The sequence below is a fragment of the Gouania willdenowi genome, chromosome 5 (genome assembly GCF_900634775.1).
Source record: "Gouania willdenowi chromosome 5, fGouWil2.1, whole genome shotgun sequence".
NCBI lineage: Eukaryota > Metazoa > Chordata > Actinopteri > Blenniiformes > Gobiesocidae > Gouania > Gouania willdenowi.
In genome coordinates this window covers 12,372,586-12,387,417 of record NC_041048.1, presented here as the reverse complement: position 1 = coordinate 12,387,417, position 14,832 = coordinate 12,372,586, and the positions used below count along the sequence as shown (strand labels likewise).

The following is a 14,832-nucleotide window of genomic DNA, read 5'->3' as shown; positions in this document are numbered from 1 at the left end:
GGCTGGTACAACAGCAGCATGTGGTTTAGGGTTAAATTTAATGGGTTTTCACATGCTGGAGTGAAGCTCTCATTCATTTGTGCTCCTTGGGAAAATGTCTGCATAGATCTCTGTATACTATGGTACTAAAACTCATGGCTGTTCATCTCATTATTTCACTTGTTTATGCTCGTCTTATAAATTTGGTGTGTTTTTCTTCTAGTCCTACTTAAAGGTTAAGGCTTGCTATGGACTGCACTTTGGCCGCTGCCGCAGCCCTACCCAGTACACTTCCTTAGTGGGTTCTCTAGTCCTCTCCAACTCCAACTAAACACACATTGTTCCACAGATACAGGTAAATGAGTGATTTCCCTTTCTGTTTATTAAAAGCCCTTTTTTGTACTTGTGAAAGGCTTGTCTGTCGATTGTCTGTTGTTCGTTATTTGTTGTCCGAATGTCTTTAGTTAAGTTATTTGTTGTATAGTATTGCTAGTTGTTTTTTTTGTGTGTTTGTTGTGTGTTTTTGTGTTTTAAGTGCTCTTTTTATGCACTGCAGGTTTGCACTGGGGGTTGGGGGGGGATTGCAATTTCATCTGTGCTGTATGTTTAACATGGGGCATATTTGACAATAAAGAAACTTGAACTTGAACTAACTTTTAAAAATTTATTTTTTCTTTGTTAGCCTCTCCTGGGTCATCCCCCCCATCCCCTCCCCACTCCCACCCTCTCCTTCTCCTCAAAGAAGATGTCATTGATTCTGACAACAGACATCCAGCAGGAGGGAGAGAGTGGGCTACTAGCTGAGCCCTGCAGCCGAGCCAAAACTTCCCCTCAACCACAGAGCACCAAGGAAGGAAGTGGGGATGGCCTGGAGCCAGATGAGTGTGCTCAACAGGATGCACAAGTAGGAAGATTTGATATTTGATATTATTGTTCATTAGTTGTCATGGGACTGTGAACTAGTTATTGTCATAAAATGTAGCAAAAATAGCCCTTTGCAAAGCAACAAGCAGTGGTTTTTAGGATCACGTTCATTCCATTTCAGGATCAGTGGCCAATAATGACAAAATAAGTGTGTGGTTTTAAACCATATCTAATACTTTCATCCTATTATCTTTTATTAATTTTATATTTGGGGCAAAAAAAGGCACCAAGAATATGGTATAAACATACGTCTTCTTCAGTACAGTCTTACTCAAGTTATTTTGAGTGATAAGTCTGGATATCGTCAAGATAGTGAACTATTTACTCTTTACAATCATCAGCTCTGTTGAGTCCACATGATTTTCAATGAAATACGCTCATGAAAGGAATATCAGATACTACTTTCTTCAAGTAGGAATACAAGTATTCAGCTTTGTGTATTCAGTGACGCAATACAATGGGCAGGTGGCACTGGTGACTTAGTGTTGAAAGCAGCAGCTGATTGGTTGATTGGTTTTGTGCTTTCCTTATTGGCGTGGTCTTGATTCCCAAAAAAGTGGTGATAGGATTTTACGTGTCCACTGTTATATTTGTTATAGTTTATATTTCTTTAAAAAACGGGAATTGTAATTCTCAGGATGGAACTAAATACATCTAAATTAACAACCTGCAGGGTGGGGGTACATCACTTCCTGTTTACAGCTGAAGCGACAAATCCACCTTGCGCTGAAAAATGTTGTTTGTGTGTAACATCTTTGCACACAAATCACTCTCACATTTGAACACTTTAACAGCTTAATGCTTTGCTCTGCGACTAGCTGTGCTAATCAAAGTCAGTCACTGGTTAAAATGGTGTCCACTTAAAGCATAACACCGGCTAGGATCTTAAACTATATTGTAGCTCTGGAAAAAGTAATCAGAACCCTGTTTTTTTAATATTTTATTTTTTAGAACAACAGATGAGTACTGCTCATTCAGAGTTGGAAATGTCTCTCTATAATTTTACCCTCTGTGGGTTGTTTCTCAAGTGCTGCTGAGTTCTACTTTGGCGTTGCATTTTGGACCATAAATAAGTGTATTTACAAAGCTGCTGACTTTGCTTATTTAACTTTAAACAAGCTAAATAATAAATAAAATTGAATCTGTTCATCTTAGAAATATGTCTGTGGCATCGTATTGCATCAGAGCGTTTTTTGATGTGTCAACTCTTTGGTATCGCGACATCCTTAGTTAATGACATATCAAATAGATCCCACAAACTTCCCCAAAAGACAAAGCACAATTAGAAGTAGTTAGACTTAACTAATTACAGACAAACACTAAGAACATTGTCAAAATGTTATACAGTATAATTGACTCAAAATTTTTTTAGTAGATGATAAACCTTCAATCGGAGTGGAATTATTCCCTATCGGCCTGTGTAAGATTGGAGTTAAGTCTTGTTCTTCAATCTGAAAGCACTCTGAAGCCATAAAGGTCCTCGTTATTTTCATAGTCATCTGAGAATGTGAGAAAACTCTGTTGAGGTTCTGTGCAACAACAATCATGTTTTAAGTTGGTGTAACATTCCATGTTTTTGGTTCCCCAATTTCACAGCCAGTGGCCCGAAGTGCATGAAATCAGTCGGATGCGACGTTTACTGACAGTTTAGCCAGCTGGAAATGTAACTACTCCATGCTGTAATATGTGTAATCGGTTATGGGCTTGCATCTGAATTAATGCAGAATTGAGGACCCCCTCGAAAATGAGATGATTCATCTCAAGGGGCTTATCTTCTAAATAAATTAATTTGAAATTGTCATTGTATGCCATGATTCTTTAAACGATTCATTGTCCCCATACTAAGGTATTATTGTCATAGTTCTTAAAGCTGTATTTTTGCCTGTATGTATAGAAATTGCTTGGCAGTGTTCTCCATAACTGACAAAAGTCTTAAAGGGATCCTCCACTGTTTTTGCAAATGTGTCCTAAAACCTTTGAAATGTCCTTATCAGAAGATCTATGCCTAACAAAACGCATTATTTTGCACCATATTCGTTTGATTAACTTTTATAAATGGGACTAGTTTACTGTTTGAGAGCCTTTCAGCCGTCTACAAAACAGCAGAGATGGAACTGTCGCCCCCTGCGGTCACAGAATTTTTCAGGGTACAGATTTTGTTTATCAAATTTTGGTAAACAAAAGAGGTTTACATCGACTTTTTTATCTTTTACTGATTTTTAGAGCAACCCAAAGCAGCACAAGTTGTCATTTTGACTGAAAAAGCTGCTAAATGATCTTGAATGTTTCACCTCCTATAGAACTCAGTGGTCATCAATGACATTTCAACATGGTGACACACAGGCTCTCAAACTAGTCCCATTTTTAAAAGTTAATCAAATGAATATGGTGCAAAATAATGCGTTTTGTTAGATATAGATCTTCTGATGAGGACATTTCAAAGGTTTTAGGTCACATTTGTAAAAACAGTGAAGGATCCCTTTAACAGCATTACAGTTGTTACTTAAGATGAATTAATAGTGTAAGCCTTCTCCTGTCTAATATTGAATCAGATCTTACTTTTTTTTTTTTATTTTAGAAAAGAGCACCTAACCACAGCCATGGAAGGAAAAGAGCCAAGGTAAGTGTTTTGCAGTCACTATGTATTTCTACTTAAATTACTTCATACTTCTGACCTATGGATAACATGCTCCTTAGTTGCACTTGTAGCTTGTTTACTACAGGGCTAAAACAGAGAGACAGGACGCCCAAACTTTCATTCATTATAAATAATTCAGCCTAAAATACATGTTTTAGAATAATGGAAAAGATGATTCAAACTTCACCATTGAAGGGCCCCCCTCAAGCAAACAGTATATATATAGATATTTCATTTTTAAAGATGTACATACAATATCTCATATTAACTGTATAATATTGACTTTATTTTGCTTGAAAAAACCATGTTTTCTTCACTGTATGTAAATCTTTGTTTTAGTCAAATGCTAAAATGAAGCTGGTACGAAGTCTGGCAGTTTGTGAGGAGTCTTCTGGTCCTTTCTCTAACGATGGACCTCCAGAATCGGTACTTTTTGGCTTTGATTTACTGATCACTAATGGGATTATATGTTGTTTTTTAGTTTTTTTTTTAATAAATGATTTTTGTATGGTATTTAAATGAAATAGTGACATCTATTTTAGTTATATTTTAATTTGGTTTTCCAGGACATTATTCAGCTGCACATTAGCTGTCCATCAGACAAAGAGGAGGAGAAATCTTCAAAGGACGATTATGAAAATGAAGAGAAAGAAAAGAAGGACAAGACTCCACGGAAGATGCTTTCACGGGGCAAGATGCTAATATTGCTAGATATAGGCTTCTATCATGCTATAGGCTGTCACACACTCTTGATCAACTGAGATTTTTTTGTCTGACAAACAGAACTTTAGATCACTTTATAAATACACCAAAGGATGGTCAGTTAAAGGGGGAAAAAAAAAATCACCTTTTAAAACAGTTCCCTGTGGTCTAAATGACATAAGTGTGCTGGTGTTTGGTCAAAACATAACATGAATTGAGCAACAGAACAGGTTAAATACCCAGTAAAAATGGGTTCTGTGACAACGCTCTGTTTTGTGGGGGGGTGTTTCCCTGGATTTGCATAGACCTCCCCCTGTGTCTTCAGTGTGATACACACTGAGTTGAGTCCTGCCTTCTTCCTGGTTTTTACTGAGCGCAATGGACGGCGCTTCATGTCACTTTTTTGTTACCGTCACATCTGAAACGACATATAAGCAGTGTTTGAGCCTCCCCTGCTTACAATAAACGTGCAGTGTGACGGTAATTTCACAACGGAGTTGTTTTGAGTTCTGTTTACGTCATCACACACGGAGACCAGCGTGCACACAGTGACATTCTGAAGCCAAACAATTTCCAAATTATTTAAGCATTTTTAACGCTGCGGTTGCAGAGAGTGAGTGCAGGAGGGGGGTGTTTCATCACGTTAGCGCATCTTGTTGAAGCTACAGACAGACAGCTGCAGCAGCTACACCGACACACACACACACTGTTTACTAATGTGATGGAGAATGACTGCAGTCACGTTTGGTGTGAAAAACAATGTCAGTTTTGTGTGTGAGAGCCAGACTCTCCTTTCCGCTCTGTCGTCCTATTACTCCGTAAAAGTTAGAAGTCATCTAATTCCACAAACGAGTCCGGTGTTACTGTGTAAGCGCTGTGGGCCACGAATCTGTAAACATCCCCGCTCTACATCCAGTTAACGAGAGATGTCGGGTCTCTCTGCATAGGCTCGTGTAGCATTAGCACGGAGTGCTAACAGCTGATGGGTGTAAACAAAGGCCGTGGCTCTAAGCAGTGACTCCCAACACGATCGGCAGCAGAAAAAGTAGTGCAGTTTGGGCATCCAGTAGTGCAGTTTGCGTTTACATATATGACAAAGTGTAACATATATTCTACATTAAACCGCAGTCTTTGTTTTAGCTGTAAGATAGTTTGATAGGGAGTAGCTCACATTCAAGGAGGCGTGTGTTATGTTCATGTTAGGAAGAGAGAGGATTGTCAGGAGCAGGACTTTGCAGTAGGTGACATCACCTGCCAGGCAAAATCCAACTTGTTTGTTTTGAGCTGACTTTTTACAAAATGTGGAATAACAAAGGAGGGAGAAAACAGAACTTTTTCAACTTGGGCCCTCTGAATGAGGCTAAAGGGATGTATATCACTGTAGCAAAACCATTATAAAGTGATTTTTTTTTTCAGCAAAGGAAGTGTGTTTTGACCATAAACAGTCTATGGTGTGTAAACTGTATGGATCTTTCTTAAAGGATATCATGATAATGATTACCCTACTGTATATTAGCTGTGTAGTTCTAGGTTCAGACTGGCATGAAATCTGGCAGTGGAAAAGTTTTTTTTTTTTTTTTTTTTGTTCTATTTTTATACACAGTTTTAAACTTAAAAAGTTCACACTGAGTTTAACGTCAAATACATTACAAATGCTAATAATGAAAAATTATTTTGTGTTTATGGTACAAAGGTTAATGTAATCCCAGCCTGCATTTGAATGTTTTCTTTCTCTAACATTTTCCTATTTTTTTAACAGACTCTAGTCAAGAATACACAGACTCAACAGGCATCGACGTTCACGAATTTTTGGTCAACACACTGAAAAACAATCCCAGGTATGAGAGAGCCAAAGCAGACTGGCTTTAAACATGATATATGTATGATGATTACTTCTACTATACAATTATTAACAGTTTGTGTGTGCAATATCATTTAATATTGTATTATGTTTCAGTACATTCTGAAGCTGTTGTTCTGTAGACTTTGTTTGATTAATATATGAATAATAAAAATCGCATCCACATTCAGTGCTCTGATCTAGTTATGCTCCTCCTCCTGCACTCTGTCCCAGAAGGTGCATTTTAAAAAGATTCTTCTTCAAAAATCTAAAGATAAACACAAACCAAGACGGCGTTTGTTTTGAAACGATAAGTTTTTGCATGGATTGTTAGAAAGTAGGAAAATGAGTTACGGAGCATTTTGTGAGGCAATGCTTCTTTGGCACTTAAAGGTTTAATATCACAAAGCGCTAGACAAAGGAAACGTCCTCATTATCTATTATCCTAATCAAGCATATTTCCCTTAGTGCACATTTAATAGTATTTATATTCAACTTGTCGCAGACTATAAATGCAACACTCATGTCGTGTACAATGGTATTGGGAAAAGAAAGACACTACATTATATTGCTGGACTATATGACATCTAGGCTACTTAAAAAATGCATTTTAAAGAGTCTAGATGAAAGCGTCATAAAGTTACAAGACATGGAAATAATTATAAAGGCAAATATGTACTGTATGCTTACTGTGTACTCCCCATCCCCCATCCTATTTAACTCTTTGGCCCATTAGGGATCGAATGATGCTGCTAAAACTAGAACAAGATATCCTGGACTTCATTAATGATGACAAGTAAGTCCGACTTTACAACACACTGTTTTATTAATAAACATTCATCATCTCTGTATAACCGTACTGTATGTATCTTCTAGGAGTCACATTGTGTTGTATTACAACTGGATATTTATGACTGAACACACGATTAGAATTTGAAACACCAATGCACTTTGTAGTTTAGAGACTGGAATAAATCTAAATAAATTTAAGTTTCAGATAACTAACGTCATTTTTAAAAACAGTAGAGATTTGTGAAAAAAATGCAACATTTTAAAATGAATAAAAATGTACTTGTACTTTGTTTATTTCAGTAACCAGTATAAGAAGTTTCCTCAGATGACTTCTTATCATCGTATGCTGCTGCACCGTGTCGCTGCCTACTTTGGTATGGACCATAATGTGGATCAGACCGGCAAAGCTGTCATTATCAACAAGACTGGCAACACACGCATGTGAGTGAACTTTGGTTACTTTTATGTATGTAGCTGTTTGCACCTACAACTTGTAGTATTGTCAAACCTATAGAAGGGATTTTAGTTCTGAAACAGTAACAGTACCATGAAAACATTTTGAAATCAATCTTTTCCAGTAATGTAATACAGTGTAACTGTTTTTGAGCCTTTTTTTGCACATTTTTGTGATTAATGCATTCTCAAACTAAAATTCATGAAAATATTTCCCAGAAATTGTGAAGTTAATGAATTGGTTGAACTATTTGCGAGAAATTGCAGTTTATTTATTTTTAATATAAAAATTGCCTAGCATTTGTGATTATAAAACAGCAGCTAACACTTGTGTAAAAGTGAGAACGTGAGAAATAATTAGTCTCCTTGAACTTTTAAGACATTTTTCCAACATATGAATATTGAAATACTTTTTACTATTCAGAATAACAGAATAAAACTCATTAAGTGTTAACGGGCGCCTTAGGTCAGGGGTTGGCCAGACAGGACTTTAAAGAGATGCACATGTGATGGTGTCAGATGCCTATCAGTAAGTAGTTGCAGGAAAATTGCTGTGATTTAAAACTGGATTTGAATTACTTAGCCTCGCAAATATTGCTATGTCTCATTATGCAATCATAGTATTTATATTTTCTGGAGGAGCTGAAGATAATGGTGTTTGCAGGAGGATTATCTCTGAATACTTTCTGAGAGAACTTATCTAAAATATAACAAGAAAAGTTTGAACTAGTTGTTGTGCTGAGACTGAGTCAAGTTGTAGGGTTTACTGGTCAGATGCGGTCACGGTTTATTTGGTGAAAGGGTTTTAGAGGCACACCATTCTGGGATTCAGAGGTTTCCGTGTGTGTTTGTGTCCCAATGAATCTGTAGTTGTTCTGTGCTCTCAGAGTTTTGTATGATGCTGATAGCGCTAAACATAACAATGAGTCTCTGAGAAGAGGCCTTGACAAATGTTATCAGTGTATGATAGTATCTGGTCTGCTTAGGGCAGTGTGACCAGTACCAGAAGAGATTCTGTAATCACATATCACTAGTATTGCAGAGTGCACCAATGTGGGTTGAATTTGCCTATGATAATCATTATAAGCCTAATTAGTGTGAACTGAGTGTTGTATGCTTTACTGCTTTTAAGATCACATTAAGACACAAATTTACATGGGCTGAAAGGTTGATCATTTAAATGCTAGGATCTAACAGCTTTTAGTTTTTGTTTTTTTTTACCTATTACAAATTTTAATGACACGATGAATGGTTTGGTGGATGAGTTCTGGGTAATACAAAAAGTAGAGGTTTGAACAACAGAATGTTTTGTTGGAGCTTTAAAAACCATTGTCTGACTTCAATATGACTTCAAGTGTTTTACTTAGAAATGAAGGTATTGTTTTACTTGAAGTTTTCTACATAAAGGCTGACATTGCACGGTCATTATTATGACATGACACCTGTTAGTTACCTTAACCCTTCATTACCCTAACCCCGAACCCTACCTAACCCCACTAGATCTCTCCACCTAACCCAAAAAATGCCAACATAGCTCCAAAGTTGTCATAATTTAGCAAATGACAGTTAATGACCTTCATGACACCTTATTTATGATAATGACAGCGTATTGCCAGCCTTGTTTATACAACTTAAAGTAAAGTGTTACTGAAATGAATTAATACAACAGATATACTGTATATTAACAGTTTGTATTAACTTTATGTCCTGTACTTACTTCACAGCCCAGAACAACGGTTTTCTGAACACATCAAAGATGAGCGCAATATGGACTTCCAGAAGAAATTCATCCTGAAGAGAGATGATGCTAGCATGGACAAAGATGATAATCAGGTAGGGTGTGCATTTTCACTTCATATTTTTCTTCTCATACATAAAACATTGGTCTGATTTTGAAGAAATAATGTATATTACCTCAGACATCAGTTCATGACCCACAAAAATGACTTGTCTACCCTATAGCCTTAACACAGTAGTATTACTAGTAGTGTGATGACTATCTTTTCTAGATTACATTGATATCGGACCATTATAATCCAACATTAAATTTCACATCAAACGTGGCCTTATGTTTTTTCTGTCTTACCAATTGTAAGATTCGAGTGCCACTGCAGGACGGAAGGCGTAGCAAGTCGATTGAAGAGCGAGAGGAAGAGTATCAGAGGGTACGAGACCGGATCTTTGCCCGAGAAGTAAGCATCAACTGTGGACAGTACAGATGGTCCCCTGAGTAGAGGGGCAGATCACTAGTAAATCAATAGTACTCGCAAAAGAATAATGCTTTTCATAATGTGCAGGTGTCCTTTTTTTTACAGTCTTCTCAAAACGGATACATCAATGACAACAGGTAAGAATTAATCATTTTAGAAAGTATACATGTTTTATAAAATGTATAAATGTTAGAGATTGTGTTGTTTCTCTTTAAAGACTACGTCTTCATTATCTCTTTGGTTGGGATATAGCTTCTAAATGTAGCTGTGCAGGGCCCAAGAAGAGCATCAAACAGAAGCATGTTTACAAATTAATCTTCCTGGCAAACATTTTGTTGCATAACAATTTCTCTGTAAAGTGAATTTTTTAAGCCATATAAATTATTTATTTTCCCATATTTGATTTCCAAAGAAACCTTTCAGCATTTTAAATATTGTATTTTGGAAGTAGTTTTGCCAGCAGCAGCATTTAGTTCCACTTATATTGAGACAATATGCAACAAGACAGGATGATTCAGTTGAATTTCCTCTCTCCTGCAAATACTATATTTTAGTCTCATGTTGCTAACACACCTACTGTAATTACAGTGTATGGCTAATCATCATGCCTTCTGCAGAGGTTTTGTTGATGGCACACATTATATATTCATATGCATCTATAAGCTGCAGAATTGCAACCCTAGAAAATTGAATTTAGACACCCCTGTGTCCAAATTCAGATAAAATGACACCCCTTTTTTCAGCTTTATACCATTTGTGTTTTTCAGTTCTTGTTTTTAAATCCTCATTTATTTATTTTTAGTTTTCTTCTCAGGGTAAGAAGTGATACACTGTGCCTGCTTATCTACCAAACCTTTGTGATTCCACCATATATAAATATACATAAATCTTTACCTTCCATTTCAGTGGTGTAACTGTAGAATTTCTCCTAATGTTAACCCCAACAGACTTTCCACAGAGGGCTACTGCTCTAGCTCTCAAAAGAGGAGGCAGATCTTTAGGTATTGGGGACTGCTAACTGACCTCTGTGTTGCCATGCCCAGTTTGAAAATGGTTTGGTGATGTTACTGGTGAATTGTTGTGGTTCTTATCTTTGCTTTGATTGTAGTGGGCTGATTATTAGCTCCTCCAGCATTGCACCGTGGGGCTTGCACTGGTCCATGCATGGCTGCTTTGTGGTTTTACTGGAGACTGATTGGCCTACTTAATATTTTACCCATACACTAGAAATACAACAAAAGAATTTGCTTTTACAGATATCCATTTGTTTTGTGGTTTGCTCAGTGTTGTAGTTTGTTTTTGTCATACTTTACATTGTTGATCATGGAAATACAGTCACACTAATAACCTGTATGTTTGATGAGAAAATGTTGAATTCAAGACCATTTTACAGCAGATAAGCCATGGTTTGGAGAGCATTATCTTTTTCCTTTTAGACAAAAAGACTTTCATTACATCAAGAAAGTGAACTAATCGTTAATATCAGTTTAATAACCAAACTTTTGTTATTTTGAGAAATATTCAATAAATTACCCATTTTAAGGTATGTTTTTTTTATCTTTTCATCATCCATCTCGCCATCATCCAGTGTTTGTTTATATGCAGCTGCTTATAAACAAAGTCATGTCCTTCCTTACAACTTATGATCCACACATTTTTTTCTCAACTTAAATAATAATACACACTGGTGTATCATATCAGGTTAATGTCAGGAAAGAAATTGGTTTACCCATTTTAAACCTTAAACTTTTAGTTTGGCTTGCTCCTGACTGTTCTAGTTAGGAGAAAACATTGAACGTACTGTATTAGGCCCTCAGAAAGAACATTTGTTACATTGTACCAGCTGATGAGAATGTGAAGTGGTTTTAAACATTCACAAAATGACTTTGAAGTCAGACTTTCCACTGAAAATAGTTTGTGGAGGATGTTTAAAACAACTGCTGCCTGTCCCGGTCCAACCATCCAAGCAAGTTCACACACAGCAGACAGCAAGATGCTAAAGGAATTTTAACAATAACCCTAAAATATCATTGAGCGCTGAAACAGGCACTTCTATTAAAATGAGTGCATATGCATCTCTAACAAGGGATTGACTGGTTGTTCAAGTCCTTTTAAGCAGCACCCTTAAAGTAAGACTAACTATTTTTATCATGCTAATGTAAAAAAGAATGATTAATGTTGTAAGCAGTCCACAATGTATTATTCATATGAAATGTGGCATGCGTAAAATGATCCTGTGGTTTATCAGTTAAGGGATAAAATACCTGAATTTAGAGCAAGTTTTCTAAAATAAACATGCGATGCAGCAGCTGCAGCTTGTCGTGCATGTGATGGTGTAATAGTGTCATGTGGAGTGCAGATGAAATGCTGTGATCCACAGCAGAATCCCTCCTCTTCTCTTCATTCTGCTCTCATTCTCGTCTGCAGATATAACAAGTATGCGCCTGCCTTTGCAGAGAATGCCACAGCACACCCCCCCTCCCCCCCTTTAAAATAAGCTGCGCAGAGGCCTCAAAATAGATCCTCCATTAAACACCATCTCTCTGAAATATTTATGAGTTACAGCCACCTTTAAACAAAACTCTGCCTTAGAAGCTCACCAGCCTAACCACATCCTTGTTTAGTAGGTTTCTCCATTCAAACTGTTTATAGATATTTAAAGCTAATGCTTATAGCTAAACCTTCTACAGTATATTGATGATGCGATCATTGTTTTTGCTGCTGCATTTTTTGTTACTTCCTTTTTTATTTTATTTTATGTTATTATTCAAGACAATCAGGTTTAGACAAATCTAGTATTTTTCTGTAAAGAACAACAACAATATACAGCAGACTTGGGTGGGAATCCTTAAGATACAATTTGCAATACATGGTTCAAGATTCTGATAACGCGATGCAGCGGCTCCACATCCACAATGATCAATGTAGGAAAATCACGCGGTGTATTAAAATATCTGTCTCAAAGTAAGAAAAAAAAAGTCCTGACAGCCACTTATTCCAGTGAGTGTCTTTAAACATCCACACATGACGCATCACGCATGTAAATGACCCATGGTTTTTTTTATTTTATTATTAGAAATGCTCGAGAATTCACTTGCCTGAATTGTTCTAGACTTTTGTTTGTGTGTTCACAAACTATGCAGACTTTCTGGCAAATGAATCCCCATACTTAAAACACTCAAGGGTTCGCTGGTGTAAACACACAGTGTCAGATTCACAGAATTTAACACTAACTCAAATGAAACACTGAACGTAAAATGTTGGTAGCCAAACCAGCAGGACCTTCTGTTTTTTCTAATTAAATAAATTGTAATGTCCTCCCTACCAGGGCTGGCTACAGGTCATTCTGTGCCATAGGCCAGCAGATGGCGCCCTAGGCAGCCACCTGTGTTGCCTGTTGGGAAGGCCGGCCCTGCTGGTAAAGGTCACGAATATGCATTATAATAAATTTGTATTAATTTTTTTTGCAAGAAAAATCAAGCATAGTTTACACAAAAAGATTGCATTATATGTAGTGTCAACCTAAGATGACATATGCAGACACGGGTGTAAAAAAATAAGAAAAATCAACATTGAGAGCCAGCATTTTAATTTTTTTTGTCCCTCCCCTACAATAGCTCTAACCATTCACTTGTGACGGAGGGGTTTTGCATTGTGGTGGTGGTTATGCTTCCACAGTAATCCTTGGTTTTTTTGGCAGCTGCCCTTACCCAGGGTGACAGCATCACAACAACCCAATGAGTGTGTATAAACTGATCTAGTTTAAAGGACGTAGTGGTGAACCAGTGGTAGTAAGTGATTGTTTTGGTAGAAAGTGCGTTTGAGTCTGTGACGTACATGTTCACAGAACATAAACGAGTGCATGTTCTGCTGTTGTTTACATTGAAATCTGCTAATATGCTAGTTTGCATTCTTCTTTTCCCATCTTTTAAATGGTGTGCCCAGTCTGGGACAGTTTGTGTTAGATGTCATAATCTCATTTTAGTTTGTGTCAGTCTTATCACTTCTTGTTAAGAATATTTTCTTTCTGCATGGGCTTTTTTTCTTTCTTTTTCATGGGTGTGTCTGATTGTATGTATAAATGTATGTTTATTGTTAGGTAATGTGTTGGTGACTTGTTGCCCGAATTTGTATTGTGGTAACAATTATCAAGCCCACAATGCATCTGTGTTGAATGCCCCATCCTAATATTTGACAGTCTGTGCTCTCTGGCTTGTGATGACGTTACGCTGCATCTGTGTTTCTGCCTTCCTTCATCACTTTGTTTTGTCATGATCTATGTTTTTATTTTGCCTTAAATGTATCTCTGTGCTTATCATGGACTGTTCCGTATATCCTGTTCTTTGATGTTTTTCCTCTTTCTGTCTTTGACTTTACCTGGAGTCTCTGATTTCCCTATACCTCTCATCTCCTGCACCTGTTAATTTATTTCTAACGCACATCCCTTTGTTCTCTTTCGTTTCATTATCTGTCATGTCTTAGGGGGAACCGTGAGAGCTCCAGCCGGGCATCGAGCAGTCGTCAAAGCAGCACTGACAGTGACATGAAGTGCCTGGAGCCACGGCCTTGGAGCAGCACTGACTCGGACAGCTCCAATCGCACCCTCCGGCCACCCGTCACTAAGGCCAGCAGCTTCTCTGGCATCTCCATTCTCACCAGAGGGGATAGCCTTGGCAGCAACAAAGGCTCACAGGGAAGCTGTAAAGGCTCTCGCTCTGGTAAGGACTGGTATCCACGTCTTTGTATTTTTCTTTAAAGGTATTAAACTGGGATTTATTTTCTCTCAACCAATGCACCATGAGTAACTATCAGGTTTGCTCAGGGAAATGTCAAGAGTCAGTGAATTACTAAAAGTTTTATATGTTATTATTATCATGCATTCCCTAATAAGGGCCATAATGCAGATTATCTTCTTTTTTGGTGTTGTTTCTTTTCGTTTATCGAGACACAGCTTTTTTTTTTTTATTGTGATGTAAATTTTACAGTGCACCAGTAATAAAATATTAATTTGAACCTAATGACCAATTTTAGTGCAATCCAAAATGATTTGGCCTTGTTAGAGCCCGATGTGTAACAACGACCCGAAATGTAGCAAGACACGAATTAAAAAAGTAATAAAACCTAAAATGTAATAACTGGTCAATAAAGTAACAATGTAGAGTCCAAAACGTAACCATTTTTGCCTTTTTTATATATAGAATGTATATATATATTTCAAAGACTTTTAGAGAACCTTGACGTTTTACATATATGTATGTGTGTGTATATATATATATATATATATATATATATAT

The 14,832-nt window shown here is 37.0% G+C and overlaps 1 protein-coding gene across 13 annotated transcripts in view; it reads left to right on the top strand.

Annotated features, from left to right (window-relative positions):
* The window catches only part of r3hdm2 (R3H domain containing 2), a 59,593-nt gene that overhangs the window by 31,730 nt on the left and 13,031 nt on the right, over nt 1-14,832 (top strand). For 5 of the 13 annotated variants that reach the window (XM_028446119.1, XM_028446123.1, XM_028446115.1 and 2 more), the window contains exons 3-15: nt 203-334; nt 662-883; nt 3,482-3,523; nt 3,881-3,967; nt 4,108-4,231; nt 6,003-6,081; nt 6,820-6,879; nt 7,176-7,316; nt 9,053-9,161; nt 9,425-9,520; nt 9,626-9,675; nt 10,486-10,539; nt 14,021-14,256. In XM_028446119.1, the coding sequence (XP_028301920.1) occupies nt 725-883; nt 3,482-3,523; nt 3,881-3,967; nt 4,108-4,231; nt 6,003-6,081; nt 6,820-6,879; nt 7,176-7,316; nt 9,053-9,161; nt 9,425-9,520; nt 9,626-9,675; nt 10,486-10,539; nt 14,021-14,256 (1,237 nt within the window). In that variant the 5' untranslated portion in view covers nt 203-334; nt 662-724. The remainder of the gene's footprint in view (nt 1-202; nt 335-661; nt 884-3,481; nt 3,524-3,880; nt 3,968-4,107; nt 4,232-6,002; nt 6,082-6,819; nt 6,880-7,175; nt 7,317-9,052; nt 9,162-9,424; nt 9,521-9,625; nt 9,676-10,485; nt 10,540-14,020; nt 14,257-14,832) is intronic. The other 8 variants (XM_028446114.1, XM_028446118.1, XM_028446117.1 and 5 more) reach the window with 4 other exon arrangements.